This window comes from Pinus tabuliformis, chromosome 1_1 (genome assembly GCF_031772625.1).
Source record: "Pinus tabuliformis cultivar Carrire ecotype Pingquan chromosome 1_1, CPIR1, whole genome shotgun sequence".
NCBI lineage: Eukaryota > Viridiplantae > Streptophyta > Pinopsida > Pinales > Pinaceae > Pinus > Pinus tabuliformis.
Window position 1 is genome coordinate 545,347,389 of NC_142297.1, and position 19,937 is coordinate 545,367,325.

At 40.4% G+C, this 19,937-nt stretch overlaps 1 protein-coding gene and 1 pseudogene across 3 annotated transcripts in view; both read left to right on the top strand.

Annotated features, from left to right (window-relative positions):
* The window catches only part of LOC149214260 (polyubiquitin-like), a 56,291-nt gene that overhangs the window by 16,817 nt on the left and 19,537 nt on the right, over positions 1-19,937 (top strand). Inside the window, exon 2 of one of the 3 annotated variants that reach the window (XM_089392235.1) lies at positions 3,424-3,436. The exons of the other annotated variants lie outside the window; for them this stretch is intronic. Coding sequence (XP_089248361.1) covers positions 3,424-3,436 — 13 coding nt within the window. The remainder of the gene's footprint in view (positions 1-3,423; positions 3,437-19,937) is intronic. 3 annotated transcript variants of the gene reach the window in all.
* LOC149214261 (microtubule-associated protein RP/EB family member 1A pseudogene) lies at positions 10,774-11,842 on the top strand (annotated as a pseudogene).

The following is a 19,937-nucleotide window of genomic DNA, read 5'->3' on the forward strand; positions in this document are numbered from 1 at the left end:
TCGGTAATACCGAGGAGAGAATGAACCGTCAGATCACTACATATCGTGACCGTCGGATTGTAAGTTACAAAATATACAACGGTAAAGAAACACACTTTACCTAACTCTAACCTAACTCTATACTAGACCAAGTTGAACTTAACTATATCCTATGTGTCGGAATATCCTAACAGTAACTTATGCGAGGGTTGCAGAACAACCACAAGTATATAATTCTCGTTTATTTCCGAACACTTTATTTTGGTGTACAATCAAAATTTCCATCTAAATTTCCTCGGAGGCTTAGGCAATTTGAACAGATGGAATTGTTGGGTGTGCACGGGGATATTTATGCCATGGATACCCTAAAAATTGGGTGGGACTAGTGAATGTATTCTATAGATTGTTCATTTTGAGAGTGTGATCCAAAGGCTGGGAAATGTGCATATTGTTGTGCAAGGGGTTGTTTATGAAAGTGTGGCCAACATCGGGAATGGTGCATTATGAAAATGTGGCCTAATGTATGGGAATGTTGTAGGTTCTTGTACTTGTGGTGCAGGATGAGATTGGGGTGCTAGGAGTCGGTGGGCAGCTTGGAGGCGGAAATCAATCAAATCACCCATGGATGATGGAGAATTGTCTCGCCTGACATGGGTGAATAAAAAATTGGGTCCGTTGGGACAAAATCCCATCTTGTACATGATGCACTCTATTGGTAAATGTTGTTTGCAATGGCGAGCCCCTGTGGGGCACATTTCTTTTTTCTGAAAGGAAGGGCACATGGGCATTTGAAAAAAGTCTTATTGATGAATACCCTTCATATAGGTGTCGTTACTCTCTGGACAGTTTCCCTTCAACCAATCTCTGCATACTATGAACTTGGGAAAAAAACTCGCACTAGCTATGTTCGCGGCTCCTCTAAAGCCACGGGCACCTTTAGGTGTAGACTTAGACAAAATCAGTGTTTCAATATCCACAAAGCCATGGAAATCTTCTAAGTATTTCCTTATAGCCTTAGACACTTTGTGTTGGAGCCTTAGATTGTCATTCCTACCACCCGAAGCAACAAAAATTAAAGTTGTTGTGCTTTTAAAATGTAAAAGACACAATGTATTGTAGTAATATTTTTATTAATAAGATGAATGTACAAGGATATGAATGTTACAATGAGGGTCTTCTTTATATACCTAGGTAGGTGTCCCTTTATGAACGATCATGTCCTTTCATAACAGAGCCTGAGTCTAGGAGAGAGAGGCCAAATCGCTGAAGAGGAGGGTTGAATTATGGAGGGAGGCCAAATTATCTGGTGGCCAATTTTTATCTAATGTGTAGGGGTTATATGAAGGGACAACAAGAGGCATATTTAGCTTATAAAGGAGGCTGATTTTTTAGAGCCAAAATTTCTAGGAGGATTGAGTTCCAAGAAGGCCGAATTCCTTAAGGATGATTTTACAAGTTACAATAGATATACTTTTTCTTTATATCCTCTATGGGTCTGGGCCTTAACTTTCTTTAGTAATATAAATGAAGGAAACTTGTTTTGAGCATAAATTTTCTGCTATAGTGTGTCTTATTGATTCCCTATTTTATTTCTTTTGCAATTTTAATTTATAAATGTTAAAATACCAATGATTTTATTTTTCAATAGCTTTCAGATTTTGTTGAGTAAATATTTTTGTGTATAAAACAACTATTGAGGTATAAATAAATCATATATGATATTAGAGATTTAACATGGTATCATAGAAATAGTAACTCTATGGGGGAGATCATATAACACAAGTGTTTTACAACCACAAAAGTATTTAACACAATTTTTGTTTTGAAACAAGCGTTTTGTGGCTAAACCAATCCAGTGAGATGACATCATCAAGTTGGAGAGTTGAAGATAGGTTGGAGTGTGATGCAAACTTTAGTTCATGGAAGGATAGGATCTCCATTTTTCTGATGGAAAATAACTTGTGGGAACTTGTAGAAAAAGAGATCCAATTTCCTTCGTACCCTACACAAGCAGTTGGATACAATTTTAAATATGTGAAGGCTAGAGGGATCAAATTGGCAGTTGCAAATGATTACATAATCCCTCACATATCATAGAAGCATACAACCCACCAAATGTGGTTAACGTTGATGAACTTGTACCAATGTCACAACAAAAATAAGAAGATGGTGTTGAGAGAGAAATCAAGAAACATAAGAATGAACATATTTGAAATTGTAGCTTCATACTTCACAAGAATCCAATAGGATCATGATGAAGTTTTAATTGTTTGGGAAGTCATGGATGAGGGTGAACTTGTGGAGATAGCCATGTGTGGTCATACCAAACGGTGGGATACCTTTGTAATAGGTATCCTTGCTAGAGACAAGCTTCTTGATTGGACCAAGTTGTGGGATGATTTCATCCAAAAGGAGATATGCGATAGTTCAATATATGGTCGAAAATATAGAGGTGGAGGTGGAGATGATGAACTTTCTCTTCCCGAACAAGCAAAGTGTTAGGTAAAACTTGACTTAGTGAAAGAGTCAAAGTTACTTGGTTAAAAATGGTGGTTTTGGGCACATGGTTTGTGCCTGTGGATTGCATGCAATGAATCCCTTAAAAGGCTTGGGAAGACTTCATTTTAATGGGCCATTTAGGTGAGCGATGAAGGTTCACTTAGTCTGGTTGGTGGGGTCTTGGCCAAGGGCACTAATAGAATTCGGTTAGTTGGTTTTCCCTAAATTGGGGTTTTTTGGGATAAACATTGTGTTTATGTTTTGTGATTTGTTGCTGGTTGGTTTAATGTATCTCCAAGTAAATTTAATTTATCTCTCTTTGATTAATTAGTGTCAGGCAGTGGTTTCTCTATTGCACATTAGAAATTTTACATGGATGAAACAATTGAAATGTTACTCTAGTGGGGTAAGAAGAGAATACATTGGATCAAAAAGCTTGCAATTAAGTGAACTAATAGAAAAAAACATGTTTGAAAACATTGGCTAAGAGCATGTTGCTGAAGGTGAGAGGATGATGACATTTGTAAGTGTCAGGATAACAACTAAAAAAATAAATAAATTATTATAATGGAGTCAATTTTTTTTAATTGCATGTAAATCAACATACGATTGTAAGACCTGATAAGGCATGGATACCCCTCAACACTTACTAATAAAGTATGGCGTTAAGCCTAGGTGATAGGGGGTGGGCATGTTGAATTATCGAATACCTTGGATATAAATTTTGAGGGGTGTAGGGCCTAGAGGTGATTAGTTTCATCTCACTTGGCTGGTTTGGCTTGATTTAGTTAAGGGAGACCCCTAGTCAAGTTTTAAAGGGGGATTGTTATGCAACACCTGACTTGGTTAAATAGTCAAAGTTACCTGGTCAACAATGGTGTTTTTGCATACATGGTTTGGTGCTTGTGGATTTCATGTGATGAAGCCTTTAAAAGGGATGGGAAGACTTCATTATAATGTGCCACATAGGTGAGTGGTGAGGACTCACTTAGTTGACTTGGCCGGGTCTTAGCCAAGCACACTAATAGAATTTTGTTAGCTAGTTTATTCTCAAATTGGGTTTAACAAACAATATAAGGAAATAAAAAGTTATTATTATTAAAGCATGGGTTTCATGCTCTTTATTGATGGTCCTCTAGGTAAAATCTTGTTCTTCATACTTCTAGGGTTTGTTAGGTCTTGGGATTTATTTTCATGAGTCAAAGGAGTCAACATCATGTTTACAAGACCCTTATGGAAAACTTGTAATTGTAAAAAGAATTATTTTGAGTCTAGAAAGTTTGGAATGCATGATTTCCTAATACATTCAATTAATGATGGCAGGATCCAACATCCTTCCTCCTCAATGTTACATAAAAATCACTGAACATCTGATCAATATGGTCATGAGTGTGCCCAACAAAAGGGTAACCAACCTTTACCTTCTGAAAAATTCTCAATTCAACAAACATGTTTAGATATCCAAAAAAAAATATGATTTTTGCTTTCACGACAAGTGTTGTCCAATTGCAGATACAAAACTTCTAGAAGATTACAAGACCAATGAGAAAGCACGTCATGAATTATGGTTATTGTCAGATTTGCATCATTATGAATATTTGGCGCTATGAAGTAAACCCTTGGCCATCTTTTCCCATTAAATATCATACAACCGACCAAGTGACACTGAATATAATTTTCTCCTGTAATTTTTTTGATGTACAAAAAAATGTGGTAGAAGTGTTTTCTTCTGGTCCATACCATCAGTTATCAAACCCAAATATTTATTTGTATTATCATAACACTTCTTTCAATGCTTGTACAACTTTTTCCTTTCACTTGTTTGTTGTTCGTGATGCTCTTGAAGTGCTTTGACCGTGGAATCTGCACATAACATAAAAGGAACTTATTAATAAATACATTTTCATAGTTGATAACTCTACAATTTTTAAAAATAATGTTATGAATACATACCTCTTTCTTCCCCTTGACATTTATCCCTTTTTTATTAAAGAGAAGCACATGTATTGCAAACCCCCATCCTTGTCATCTTAGGAATACGAACATTGTTAAATTGCCTCCTCCATAACTTCATAAAATATTTATATGTAATAAAGTTACCATCTCCTTCAATACCTTTTACATATTCTTTATATAAGTTGTAGATTTCTCATCTTGATAAATGATTTGGAATATGTATTATGTCTTCATTTGGCATACACTCTCCATGCTTTAAAAATAAGTCTTGCATCCATGATAGTGCAGTATTTTCTAATGGCCCAAAATCTCGTTTATGGTGTACTTCTAATAAAATGTGAGATCTTTTTCCAATTTTTTTTGGATTCTTGACAGACAAAAATTACCAATTGAATGAAACATTTTGAAAGCCTTTATACAGAGCAATAAAGACCCAAGATGATAATCATAACGTAATAATGTAGATTGCATGCACCCCACTAAATATGAATTTTGCATGATTTTATTCATTGACAAATATCTCTTCCTTTTCTCCATATGTTTCAAGCAATCCTTTTGACAACATTCACTTGAAATCAGATCACTGATAGAACTTCTTCTCGTAAGATGTTTTGTCCCACCCCTTGTATAACTGGAATAGTTTGGACTGATATGAAAAGGTTTACTCCTACTCTTAGATACAATATTTTTTGGCAAAATCTCCATCATTTCATCATCCTCTCTATAAACATTTTCATCATCATTAGGAGGAATATTATCCTCACTATGATCATTTTGAACACAGTTAGGAAATTCATCACCATCATTGCTTGGAAAATATTCATTACCATCATCACATGCAGGAAATTCTTCACTACCATCATCTGTGCTTTTGAAATACTGACTTGGAGGATATTCTTCATCATCTTCATCCTACCCTTCGTCAGTGTTGCCCTGATAGTCCGTAGAATTAGGAATAAGTGGAAAATTTGACTCTCTATTTAATGGAAATTCTTTATCCTGTCCTTCTTCATTGCTGCTCTCATAGTCCTTAGGATTAGGACTAAGTGGAAAATGTGTCTCTCTATTTAGTGGAAATTCTTCATCCCACCCTTCATTACTGTTGCTCTCATAGTCCTTAGGAATAGGAATAAGTGGAAAATGTGACTCTATTTAATGGAAATTATTCATCCCGCCCTTCGTCACTGCTGCTGTCATAGTCCTTAGTATTAGGACTAAGTGGAAAATGTGACTTTCTATTTACTGGAAATTATTCCTCATGCCTTTCGTCACTATTGCTCTCATATTCCTTAGGATTAGGAATAAGTGGAAAATTTGACTCTATATTCATAGTGAAAGAATTCCAGTTATACTCATCAATATAAATATAATTGTTATGCGATGAAGATGTTGATGCTTGTTATGAAACCAACTCACAAAATAGAAGAAGAGATAGATTAATGACTTCAAAATTAGCCTTTTTAAGGGGGAAACCTCCTTTACATTACACAAATGAATAAATGAACAATTCTTGGATGCTTCAAATGACAAAATCTCCTTTCTATATATAGGAGTCTAAGGGGTCACAATATAATCAGAGCCGACATAACAATAATAATGTAAGGGCACAATAATAACAATAGTCGGCTTCTATGGGGCACAATAATAACAATATGGGTACTAAATGAGCATAACAATAACAATAAGGGGGCTACAATGATAATAAAAATGAGGGAATACACTAGCATTATAGGGACCTAACATTCCCCTTTCCTTTAAAAAGTGTTGTCCTCAACGCTTGAGTAGTTTTGGATGATTCTGTATAAAATTATCATCCTACCATGTGGAATCTTCAGTGGGTAAGTTCTTCCACTTGATGAGATACTCTGAAATTGATTGATTTCATAGCTGCCGAGTTCTTGTTTCCGTGACTGCTTCAGGTTTGAATATGATTTTTCCTTCCTCGCCAAGTTCTGGAAATATTGTTTGAACTGGGAGCTTTTCACCTATAACCTTCTTTAACCATGAAATATGGAAAACTGGGGGCACTTGGGAAGATGCAGGAAGCTCTAATTTGTATGCCATATTACCAATCTTTTGCAACACTTTGCAAGGACCATAATACTTTGGTGATAATTTATTATTCTTCTTAGCTTGCTTGAGGGACATTTGTTTGTTTGGTTGTAGCTGTAAAAATACTCAGTTGCCTACATCAAAATTTCTTTTGCTGTGATGTTGATCTGCCTATTGTTTCATTCTATTCTGCGCACAGTTCCTATAGTTGATGACTTTGCACCAGAGTATCTTGATGAGTTACCTGAAGATATCATCCTTGATAGAAGAACCAGGACTTCATGATGAGGAGATGTGGAATACCTTCGAGTTGGTTTCAAGGGGATGCACCCTAGCAAGGCAAAATGGCTGGAAAAAGAAAGAGTGAGGGAACAATTCCCTCACTTGCCAATTGACTGATAAAGCTTTTGGGGGTCCAAAAGCCCCTCAATGGGGAGGATTGATCTAGGAGGATCTCTAGACACTAGTGGCATGGAAAAGGCTCAAAATTCAAAGTGGTAGAAAGGCGATGAACTTGACATTAGATCGAAGTGCTCGTCGCCCTGATTCCAACGGTGTGAACGACACTCCAATCCGAGTCCGGATGAAGGAGATAGAGGCAGTCAAATTTGGATTGACTTTTGATGACTGAGCAGGATTAATGAAGGCATAATTTGAACTTTTTCGGCGGACGAAATCCGGCCAACTCCGGCCAGTTTCCGGGAAAAATCGTTGCCTGTTTAAAAAGACCCCTTCGGTAAAAAACCGAATTCCCAAAAATGCACATTTTTGTTTTTATTAACAAGAAAAATATAAAAAAAGGGAGTGGTGGGCCACCAACCTCGCCAACCCAACTCATAACTGCATATCAAAAAAGAAAAAAAAACATATGTGGTGGAGGGGTGGGCCACAACCCCCGACCCCTCCCATGGAATCACCACAACACTCACGGAATGGGCCACAAACAACCCACGACAATTGCAATTAAATGTGGGTGGTGGGCCGGCCCTTGGGGCATGGACCCAACCATGCCCAAAAGGGAAGTGCAACAACCATGATAGCGGAGGTACGGTGGGCGGGCCCGATCCAACCAATTTTTATTTTTAAAAAAATTTTTGTTATGTAAAAAGGAGGAGGTGGGGTTTGACCGCCCGACCTCCTCCATATTAACCAGACCCCTAAACCAACTCAGCTAACTGCCACTTGGGAAAATCTTTCGGCCATGTTTTATTTAAACAGTTTGTCAGTGCGCCCAGGAAGGAGGAGGCAATGCATGCAGTTCGAGGCAGAATTTTGCAGGAGGGCCGAATTTTCACTTTGTCAGAATTTGACAAATTTTATATGGTTTCAACACTTCTCAACGCCACGAACGTAATGGCGTTGTCTGTTTCTCCATCAGAGTTATGCATTTTTCGACCATCTATCAGTATGGAGGTATAAAACTCCTCTTTTGTAACTGATGCTTGTACTCTTCTTTCTCATGCCACTTAATGAATGAAGGCCTCCCCATTGATCGAGCAGGGCCCGAAGACGTAGTCCAAGTCGGACGAACTCCGTTATCAAGTCTTGTTGTCTTCTTTCATGCTTTATGTGTTTCTCCTCTTCTCTAATGTGCACATTAAGTTTTCTATGTTAAGCTATAATTTATGCATGTAATTCTGTTAAACACACATGGACAACAAAGACAATGTGAAAGATAAATCAGTGAGTACATTTTTTTATTAACATCAGATATACATTTATAGTACAATGCGTGACTCTTGGGTTTCAGATCCCAAGGTCTCTTGGACTGCTTTTGTCCATTCAACTTCCACACTAACCCATTTGGGATTAGGTGTCCAACATTCCCCCCCTTAATCCGAAGGGTTATGTATGAGTCCAAGAAGAGAGCTGTAATACAAAATGTGCAAAAAATGCATGGCAGCACTAGGCCGAATGTGCTCTATGAAATGTTGGTAAAAAGGGCGGTGGTTTAAGGATGACCACCAACACTGGAACGCTTAGTGCAGTTCCCGGAACTCTTCCAAAACTGGCAAGAAACTGAAGTTTTCTGCTAGAGGAAGTGATCCTATTGTTTTAAAGAGGGAAACCTTCAACCATAAAAGGGAGGTCTCACCTGTGATGGTTTAAGGATGACCAACAACTCTGGAATGCTTAATGCAATTCCTGGAACTCTTCCAAAACTGGCAAGAAGCTGGAGTCTTCTGCTAGAGGAAGTGTTCTTAATCTGTGATGGTTTAAGGATGACCAACAACTCTGTAATTCCTGGAACTCTTCCAAAACTGGCAAGAAGCTGGAGTCCTCTGCTAGAGGAAGTGTCCCAGATTGCCAACTGAAGGCATGTTCAGGCATCTTTGTCTCTGGCTACAACTCTGAAACTGGTGTGGCAAGTTGTGGCTCAGGCTCGCTTGATGTGGCTTTGAAGCTTGTAGATGACCATTATTTCCCCCCCTGTCAGATACAAGGTGAGAAGATGGAGAAAACTCAATTGCAAGACTGTTCAATACTCTGGAACAAGTTCTGACATGTGTTTGGAATATCTTCTTGGCTGTTGATGCCCATTGCCAAGAAGTGATCCATCCAAGATGAATCTTTGTTCTTGCAGGACGTTTGTTTCTGAAGCATCTGTGTGAAGAATGACTGGTTTTATGACAGTGCTTACATGGATGAAGATCAAAACAATGATCTTTCAAATGGCCAACTCGGTCACAGTGTTGGCATTTTACAATCTGTTGTTGTTGTCGTTGTTGCTGTGGAAGAGGGGCAGAATCTGGAATAGCTGGAGGTGAACTGTCATGAGGAGGAGGTGAACTGTCATGAATAAATCCGGCACTCTGAAACTGAATGGGCTTGGCATAGTCTGGAATATGAAAGGACAAGTCCTTGTCATATCCAAGACCAGTTCTGTGCTTGTTGTGGACAAGCTGTTCCCAAGGTCTGATGATGGGCTTGGGAAGTGCAGAGTGAGTTTCTGCATCTGCATATACAACTGCTGCTTTATTTGAATGAACTGTAACATTATTAACATGCTGCTGATGGGTGGTTGTCTCAATGTTCTGAACAAAAACAGGTTCAGAATGGTGTCTATTTTGATGTAGCTCTTCTTGCTGTAGCTGTGATTCAAGCTGCAAAAAATCGATCTTTTCCTGTGCATTTTGTAGACATGTCTGAATTTTTGAGAGAGATTCTTTGCTGATTTGTAATGTGTCATCAACAGTAGATAATATCAGAGTTTTAAGGAACTGTAATACTTCACTGGTTCTGGCCATTTTTTCTTCAATGTCTGATCAAAACTATTACTTAATGCAGAAAAGTAATATCTACTCACAGTACACAGCAATATCCTTTATAAATGTCAGCAAATGATCAGTGTGCAATATAAAGGATTACAATCAGTTCACCAAAATCTTTATGCAGCAGTGGAATCAAGGAATCAATGCACTATAATGAGTTTTAAATACAATGCCACAATTGGGGCAGCAGCAACTGCAAACTTGTTTGGATCCTTCAAATACTCCTTCACTTTCTCGGCCAGTGGAAAAGAATAGTCAACTTCAATAGCGACTGCTAATACATTCTTGTAACTATTGATGATAGCATGTGGAGCAGCTGCAATTGTGGGATTACAGATCGCTAGAGAAAGAGTTGTACATAATCTCATAAACTACAAATGGCTTGCTGTGGTGTGAAAATGATGATCTTCCAGAACAGAAAACAAATTCCTCCTGTGGCAATGATATTAAAAGCTCTCGGTCGCTTTGTCTTCAATATAATATGATAAATGCCACCAAAAATCTTTAAAAAGACTTTGATATCCAATGCCCCACATAAAATTCAATGCGCTATGGTAAATTCAAACTTTATTGTTTAATATAGGTGGACTCTGCAAATTGTTACTTCTGTTGCCGTATAAATAACAAATATTTTCACCGTCCTTAAATAAATATGTAGATGTCATGTACATTGCTCCTCAAACAAATAATAGCTTGCAGCAACAAAATACAAAAATGAGATTGAGCTCTAATATCGTATTTTCAGGCATTATATAATCTTGCTGTGAGCAACAAGCCTTCTTTGTATTCGAGTCAGGCTCTGAGACAAGAATAGTTTTCCCTTCTCTGATGCCAGCTCCTGCAGCCTTCTCTGAGGCAAGGGCCTTCTTGCTGATTATCCTGGTTCTGCTGCTATCTTTTATCACCTAAATAGCCAAAACTCTGTATAACCAATGAAAGAATTTTTCAATAAGAAATCCTAATCAAGACCAGTCTGCATAGAACAATATTTCCTTAGTGCCAGGCCAATCAATAACATTGGAATGATGGACTTGGCCTACTTCGTTGGAAGGAACGAGCTCCTTGCATGGATCAACACCACTCTGCAACTCTCCCTCTGCAAAGTTGAAGAGGCTGCTTCTGGAGCAGTTCAATGTCAACTTATGGATGCTGTACACCCTGGTGTGGTTCCCATGCACAAGGTCAATTTTGATGCAAAGACAGAGTATGAGATGATTCAAAATTACAAAGTGCTGCAGGACGTGTTCAACAAGCTGAAGATTAACAAGTACATTGATGTTAACAAACTAGTGAAGGGGCGCCCACTGGACAATCTAGAATTCATGCAATGGTTAAAGAGATACTGTGATTCGGTAAATGGTGGAGTCATGAATAGTTACAATGCACTTGAACGGAGAGAGTCTTGCAAAGGCGGAAGATAAGTTAACAAGAAGGCAGCTCCAGTAAACCCTTCAAGCAAGGGCAATGCACTGGGGTCTAAAACAGCCACAGTTGCTAGCTCTCGGAGAAATGATCCTTCAGTTACAGTTGCGAATGTAGGGACTAAACATTCCAGAACGGGGTCAAATGCTGCTAGCACTGGATATGTGTCTGCACCCTTCCAAACAACTTCAACTGAACCACCGTTTTATGGGTCTTCAACGCCCAACATTCCCCCTGTGACCCCGGCACAGGTTCAGGTTCTAAACGAGCAGATCACAGAGTTGAAGCTTTTGGTAGACAGCTTGGAGAAGGAAAGAGACTTTTACTTTGCAAAGCTGAGGGATATAGAAATACTTTGTCAAAATCCAGATGTTGAACCATTACCTATTGTTTCAGCAATACAGAGGATTCTATATGCTGCTGATGATAGCCCAGCTGTAATTGCTGAGGCACAAGCAATAATATACAGGTCATCCAATCGATCTGATGAAAACGATGAGAACAAGGCAAGGAGAGAGATCAACAAACGTAAATCAGCAGGGACACCTGAGGTGGAAGATGCTGTGAAGTCCAGCCTTTCTCCTAGACAGCGACGGAACTCATGTGAAGACTCCAACAATGCAGATATTTACCAAAGTACTTCGCCTTTGAAGATGTGTTAATCAGATGATAAAATAATTTCCTATCTGATTCATATCTGGAGGAATCCTATCAGCACTGGTATGATCCATGCGGAGAGACCTCTTAACTCCCTCCCTTGATAATCACATACAACGTTCAACCAGTTATCTGGTAATGAATATGTTGAATGTTGATGAAAACTGCACATGTAATCAACTATCTACGTCCATAACATAAACAAATACAAAGAAGCGATCTGCTGCAACTGGTTGCCTCTTCAATGTTAACTCCTCCATTCTTCTCTGCATCGGGAATCGACTGAGCAAAGATTGGAACATGAACGAGAGTCACAAAAGACTTAAAAGAGGTTTTATCATCTGCACCGTCAATTTCTCTCTGCGTGCTTATAGCGGAAGATGGGACAATGAGATACACAACGACTGCATTAAACCCCTGAACTGGTCAGAAATCCTTAAATTTAAGGGATCTACTCAATTCTTTACTCGTATGGAATCCGCTGAACCAACTGGACGATATGGAATTGAATCGTCAGACCAAAATCACCAGCTCGTTACAATCGGCTGCATGCAACCAACTTGATTAGACTGTTCCTCTTGCCTGTGAGGAATTTAGAAAAAACGTATTAAACACAGTCATATGGCAGAGGTGAGCAACACAGGAGCAATGGACAGAGATGTCAGTTAGGAGTGGCGCGTTAGCAACAAAAATGTACACAGTGACAGAGATAATGAAGACCACATCAGCGCTATTCAAGGCAGCTCAGACGCAGGTAATGAAGACCACATCAGCGCTATTCAAGGCAGCTCAGACGCAGGTAATGGGGACCAGGCTGATATAAACCATTTGAATTTGCAGATCTAGGACGCTAATTTTACTATTTCAGGATTATGGGCAAGGGTGCAGGACTGACATGTACATAAAAGGCCACAGAAAAACAAGTGGCTCTGATACCATGTTAAACACACATGGACAGCAAAGACAATGTGAAAGATAAATCAATGAGTACATTTTTTTATTAACATCAGATATACATTTATAGTACAATGTGTGACTCTTGAGTTTCAGATCCCAAGGTCTCTTGGACTGCTTTTGTCCATTCAACTTCCACACTAACCCATTTAGGATTAGGTGTCCAACAAATTCTTTAACGCATCTATAAGCAAAAGGTTTTGGATCAATAGGCAGAAGTGACTCACAATGGAAATGTATGGCCTCTAACATAGACTTGACTAATATGATTTTACCCCCTTGTTATATCCATTCATTGATTATAGATTCTAAACCTTAACAATAAGCCATTTCTATTGAATGTTACCATAATCATTAGGCTTGTGGTAAAAGCCTAAGTATTTTAGCACCCCCTAAAAAAACCACTTGTTGATATGAAAGTAACTGAAAATAAACCTCACTTCCTCTTCATGTACCCTAGAGAAAGAAACAATTGAATTCTTAACGTTGACCAACATAATGGTAGTGAAATATAAATATAAAATATATTCAAGCTTTGCAACTGTTGGCAGAGTTGACATTGATTTCAAAGGTATTTAGAGTAGATTAGGGCCAATATCCATTATCTATTCAAGAGGATAGAGTTCTCGTGTCAGCGAAAGAATCCCTGCTCACACACTGTAATTCCTGCTAGCTAGGTATAGTTCTAGATCAAGTGTTCATTTCTTATCATACTTCCAGTTGTCTTGACGCAAATGAAGGCCCAAGATGGTTGTGTATTATTCCATTCATGCCCAAGTTGTCCTAAAGTAGCATGAAATTTGTAAAAATTTCTGTTTTCCCACCCCGGTTTTCAGTTTCACCTTATTTCTCCCATGTAGTTAAATGCCCATTCCCATAACCATACATTTAACAGACTGAAAAAAATAAATATGGCTGAAAACACAAATTCTAGAAATTTTTCAGAATGCTGGAAATTGCAGAAATAAAAATCAGCAATTAAAAACAACCATTAAAACACTGATATTTTTGGTCAACTTGACCCTGGAAAAACCCCCTACAACTCTTGGGGAAAACCAGTTTGAGAGCTCTTCTTTATTTCTGAAAATTGTCTTTTTACAGCGAGAATTATTTAGCAAAAAATCAGCAAGCAAATTTACAACTTATCTCCTTTCCCGTGCCTCACAGCAATCTGGAAATTACAGCAAACAGGACAGCAATAAATGCTGTACGGCCTCTGTTTTGTGTGCAGAAAAATCAGCAAACTGCTCCTCGATTTTTGTGCAAAAATCTGCCTTTCACTATGTGCTGAATCAGCTGTACCAATCTGCTCAACTGCTGCCTTGGAATGTGTGCCAAGCTGTTGTCTCCTTCTCCTCCCTGCTCAGAAATCTCTCTTGCTCTCTTGCTCTCCTTCTCCCAATCTGCTCATGAAAGAATGAATGACCTTTTCCTCCTTTTCCTCCTTTAATATAACTCCAAGTGACTTTTGGGTGATCTCTAAATCCAATGGCTGAAATAGATTTAGATCAATGGTTGAGATTAAATGCTCATTTAAATCTCACTTTCTATTTTTTAATTCACCCCACTTTAATAAAGACCCACTTAGTCATTTATTTCCAAAGTCACTTTTCCTTTCTAATTTTTCATTGACTTTATAAAAGTCACTTTAAAATTAGACTTAATAACTTTATCACTTAAAGTCACTTTTAAATTAGATTTAACTTTATAAAATTATAAAGTCACTTTAGGAGAAAAATTAAATTCTTTTGGACACTTTTCCCTAGGCCAAAGATCAAAGCCTAAGGGAACCACCTGTCCTTCGGTACCAAATTTCAACACTCTCTCTTATCGAGGAAGGTGTTCCTCACCACACCCATCTTGTCTCTGAAGTAGACATGCTTGCCCCGTGGTAAGGCTTTGGTAAGGATATCTGCAACCTGCTCATCAGTGGAAATATACTCAAGCTTCACAGCTCCCTTCTGAACATAGTCTTTGATGAAATGATATCTGATCCCGATATGCTTTGACCTGTCATGAAATACTGGATTCTCCGTGAGTTTAATGCAACTCTGATTATCACAGTAAATCATTGAAGGTCTCAACGGCTGACCAAATAAGCCAAACAACATCTTGCGAAGCCAGATGGCCTCACAACTAGCTAGACTAGCTGCCATATACTCTGCTTCCGCTGAACTCAGTGCTACTGACTGCTGCTTCCGGCTGAACCATGTCACTACTGCTGAACCCAACCCAAAACAACACCCTGAAGTGCTCTTCCTATCAGAAGCACAACCTGCCCAATCAGAATCAGTGTACCCTGCCAATCTCACTCCATCTCCCTGCCTGTAGTCCAGACCATAATCCACTGTCCCTTGCAAGTACCGAGAAATGTGTTTTGCAGCCACCCAGTGAACCTTCCTAGGCTCACACATAAACTGACTCATCGTGTTGACTGCAAAACAGATATCTGGTCTAGTGTTGACCAAATACATTAAGGAACTAATCAACTGCCTGTACAATGTGGGATCCACCAACTCGGAATCCGAAGCATGAAGCTTCTTCCAGTTGGTGATCATCGGTGTCGACATGGGTCTACAATCCTCCATGTGGAATCTGCTAAGGATGTCCACAATATACTTCCCCTGCCCCAGGAAGAAATGCCCCTCCTCCTGCCACACCTCCAAACCCAAAAAGTAATGCATCAAGCCGATGTCCTTCATCTCAAACTCCGCCGCAAGATCTCTCTTGCAGTGCTCTATGAGTCTCTCTGCACCTGTAATGATCAAGTCATCCACATACAGCACCAGAATGAGAGGCTCCTCACCAATCACAATAAAGTAAAGGTTCGGATCCGCCTCACTCTTTGTGAAACCCATCCCCTGCAAGTATGCATCTATCCTGGAGTACCAAGCTCTGGGAGCTTGCTTCAGGCCATAAAGGGCCTTCTTCAATCTGCACACATGGGACTCCTTCCCATGTACCTCAAAGCCCTGTGGCTGCTCAATGTACACCTCCTCCTGTATGAAGCCATTGAGAAATGCGGTCTTCACATCCATCTGGTGGATCTTCCAACCCATCTCTGCTGCTATCGATATAATGGAGCGGATCGAAGTATATCGAGCCACGGGAGCGAAGGTCTCCTCATAATCAACTCCCTCTACCTGGGAGAACCCTCTAGCCACAAACCTCGCTTTGAATTTCTCAATGCTGCCATCTGGAAGTAACCACGGATTTGCCCTCAGGCCTCGGCACCACCTCCCAAACATCATTCTTCATGATAGAAGAATACTCCTCCTGCATGGCCTCTCTCCAGACCTGCTGGCTAGCTGCCTCCTCATAGCTAGAAGGCTCAGAGTCAAGGATGCTGGTAACCATCGCCATATAGCTACAGAACCTCTCAGGTGGTCTACTCTCTCTGACCGGCCTCTTCGGCTCAGCAACAGATGTGGCATCTCTCAAGGTGTCATGAAGCCACTTGGGCTTCCTCTTCCCTGAGCATGCTTCTCCTATAGGAGAATGAAACTCCTCCTCCTCATCACCATCAGTAGCCTGAACTCCTGACTGTCTGTCTGCTGTCCTCCTGCCTGCACCTGAACCTGTAGAAGCTGAGGTACCGTGTGAACTGTCCATCAGTGGACTCCCTAGTGAACTGCTCTGTGAACTGCTCTGCATGCTGCCCGGAGCACCACCCCTCTGGCTCGGCGAGCCACTGCTCACTGATGGACCTGACATCCTCATAGATGTACCTCCGGATCCTCCTGATCCCTGCCCACTGGATCCTTGCGACTGACTCAACTGCTGCTGAGGGTCTGGCTGATCCAGATACTCTAACTCCCGTGACCTCCTAAAGGCCCTGTCCTCCTCGAACTTCACATCCCGTCTGACAACAACTCTCCTCTGTGCAGGAATGTAAATCCGAAAGGCCTTTGAGGTCTCACTGTAGCCCACAAAGATACCCTTCTCTGCGGTGGGCTCTAGTTTGGTCCTCTCCTCCTTGGGTATATAGGAGTATGTAATGCATCCAAAGATATGAAGATGACCAAGATCAGGTTTCTTCCCAGAGAAAGCCTCCTCCGGAGTCATGTGCCCCAAGGCACGATGCGGACTCCTGTTTTGCAAGTAAACAGCTGTGTTGCAGGCCTCTGCCCACAAGAACAATGGCAACCCCTGATCATGTATCATGGCTTTGGCAGCCCCTATGATGGATCTGTTCTTCCTCTCCGCAACCCCGTTCTGCTGGGGGTTGTAAGGAACAGTGAACTCCCTCCTAATGCCTGCCTCCGCACAATAGTCAACAAACTCTCCAAGGGTGTACTCTCCTCCATTGTCCGACCTCAAGGACTTGATCTTTCGACCTGTCTGAGTCTCCACAAGAGCTCTGAACTCCTGAAACCGCTTGAAGACCTCACTCTTGGTCTTCAAAAAATAAATCCAGGTCCTCCTGGAGTGATCATCAATGAATAACACTTAGTACTCATATCCACTCAAGGAAACATGAGACATCCGACCGCTCACATCGGAATGAATCAAATCAAGTATCCCCGTCGCTCTGCTGTCACTGCTGGGAAAAGGGGATTTGGCAAACTTGCCCATCGCACAACCTCTGCAAGTATCAAAGTGATCAGTACTGAAATCTGGCACACCTGTAGTGATCTCCCACAATGTCCTCAAGGCTCCATGATACATATGTCCCATCCTGCGGTGCCAAATCTCACACAGCTCAGAACTGCTAGCTCTGCTGTCGGTACTACTGCTCAATGCCAAAAGGGGTTGGAATGCAAACTTGTACACCTTTGCATGGCGTACACCTATCACTCTAGCTGAATCAGCTGGAGTTTCCCTGGGATACATCAACACCTGTCCTCCCCTGAACAGTACCTCATATCCTCTGTCCTCCAAAGCTGAGACGGATATGAGGTTCTTCCTCATCCCTGGCACATAAAGAACCTCTGACACCTTCAAGGGAGGTTTGGACTCCCTCTGAAATGTCACTGTCCCCACCCCGACTGCTCTAACAACTCTGTCATCACCGAGTACTACCTCAATATCAGTGCCACTCTCTGAAAGCTCTGAGAAGTACTCCCGAACTCCTGTCATGTGACGTGAAGCCCCACTGTCCACATACCAAATACCTGTAGATGCTCCGCTAATCGAGGGAAAAGCATGCTCCCTCTGAACCTGTGTGGCAGGTGATCCTGTACTAGAGGACTCACACGTAGTGAACGCAAACTCTCGGTCAAAACGACCAGCAAAGTCCTCAATCTCTGCTGAAGTTGCCACGTCCTGGTTCTTCCCCTTCTTCTTCTTCTTCTTCTCCGGACACACAACTGCATAATGTCCCATCTTTTGACAATTCCAACACTTCACCTTGGAATAGTCCTTCTGTGAGTTACCCTGTTTACCTTTACCTTTGCCTTTGCCCCCACCACTGCTTGTGGAAGCCTGCTTCTTCCCTTTGCCTTTCTTGCCTCCTGCCACCAGTGCTACGTCCTCATCCTGTTCAACTGGCTTGGCTGCCCCAAACTGTCCTTTCCTGATCTCTGTCTAAATACAATCATCCCAAAACCTCTCCCATGTGGGAAGGGTCTCACGTGCACAAACCCCATCAGCAAAGTTAAACCATGAACGGGGGAGGCCATTCACTGCAATACGCACCAACTCAGTGGATGGAATGGCCTCTCCAATCGCTGCCAACTCATCTCTCACATTGGTAATCTTTGTGAGATATCCAGCTGCACTATCATTCCCCATCTTAATGTTCTTCAACTTCTCCTTCAGGACCATCTTTCGGTTCTCATTGGTACTCTGGTAGAGATTGGACAATGTTGTCCACATCTCATGGGCATTGCTCTTTCCTCTCACATGAGGAATGCAATGGTCTTTGATTCCGTCTAGAATCAGCCTCTTACCTTTATTGTTCCTCTTTTTATACTCAGCCAACTGAGTAACATCAGTGGGCACAACAACAGGGTTCTGTGCGGTATGCACCATGGTATCCCAGACTTCTGCCTCCTCAAAGATACTCTGCATTCTCTCCTTCCAAACACTGTAATTTGTATGCCCATCCAACCTATCCTCCACCCTCAATCCCAATGACATCCTGCTGTCCTAAAACTGAAAAATAGCACTGTTGTAGTAAAGATAAAACTGCCGTTTATGAAAAAATCAGCTTGCTGGAATTTTCTGAGTGAAAAATCAGCAACTGTAATTTTTCCTTTTGTTGTCCCAAACTGCCCTTCAGCACTCAAGCTCCGATACCATGAAGAAATTTATGTTTTCCCACCCCGGTTTTCAGTTTCACCTTATTTCTCCCATGTAGTTAAATGCCCATTCCCATAACCATACATTTAACAGACTGAAAAAAATAAATATGGCTGAAAACACAAATTCTGGAAATTTTTCAGAATGCTGGAAATTGCAGAAATAAAAATCAGCAATTAAAAACAGCCATTAAAACACTGATATTTTTGGTCAACTTGACCCTGGAAAAACCCCCTACAACTCTTGGGGAAAACCAGTTTGAGAGCTCTTCTTTATTTCTGAAAATTGTCTTTTTACAGCGAGAATTATTCAGCAAAAAATCAGCAAGCAAATTTACAACTTATCTCCTTTCCCGTGCCTCACAACAATCTGGAAATTACAACAAACAGGACATCAATAAATGTTGTACGGCCTCCGTTTTGTGTGCAGAAAAATCAGCAAACTGCTCCTCGATTTTTGTGCAAAAATCTGCCTTTCACTATGTGCTGAATCAGCTGTACCAATCTGCTCAACTGCCGCCTTGGAATGTGTGCCAAGCTGCTGTCTCCTTCTCATCCCTGCTAAGAAATCTCTCTTGCTCTCTTGCTCTCCTTCTCCCAATCTGCTCATGACAGAATGAATGACCTTTTCCTCCTTTAATATAACTCCAAGTGACTTTTGGGTGATCTCTAAATCCAATGGCTGAAATAGATTTAGATCAATGGTTGAGATTAAATGCTCATTTAAATCTCACTTCCTATTTTTTAATTCACCCCACTTTAATAAAGACCCACTTAGTCATTTATTTCCAAAGTCACTTTTCCTTTCTAATTTTTCATTGATTTTATAAAAGTCACTTTAAAATTAGACTTAATAACTTTATCACTTAAAGTCACTTTTAAATTAGATTTAACTTTATAAAAT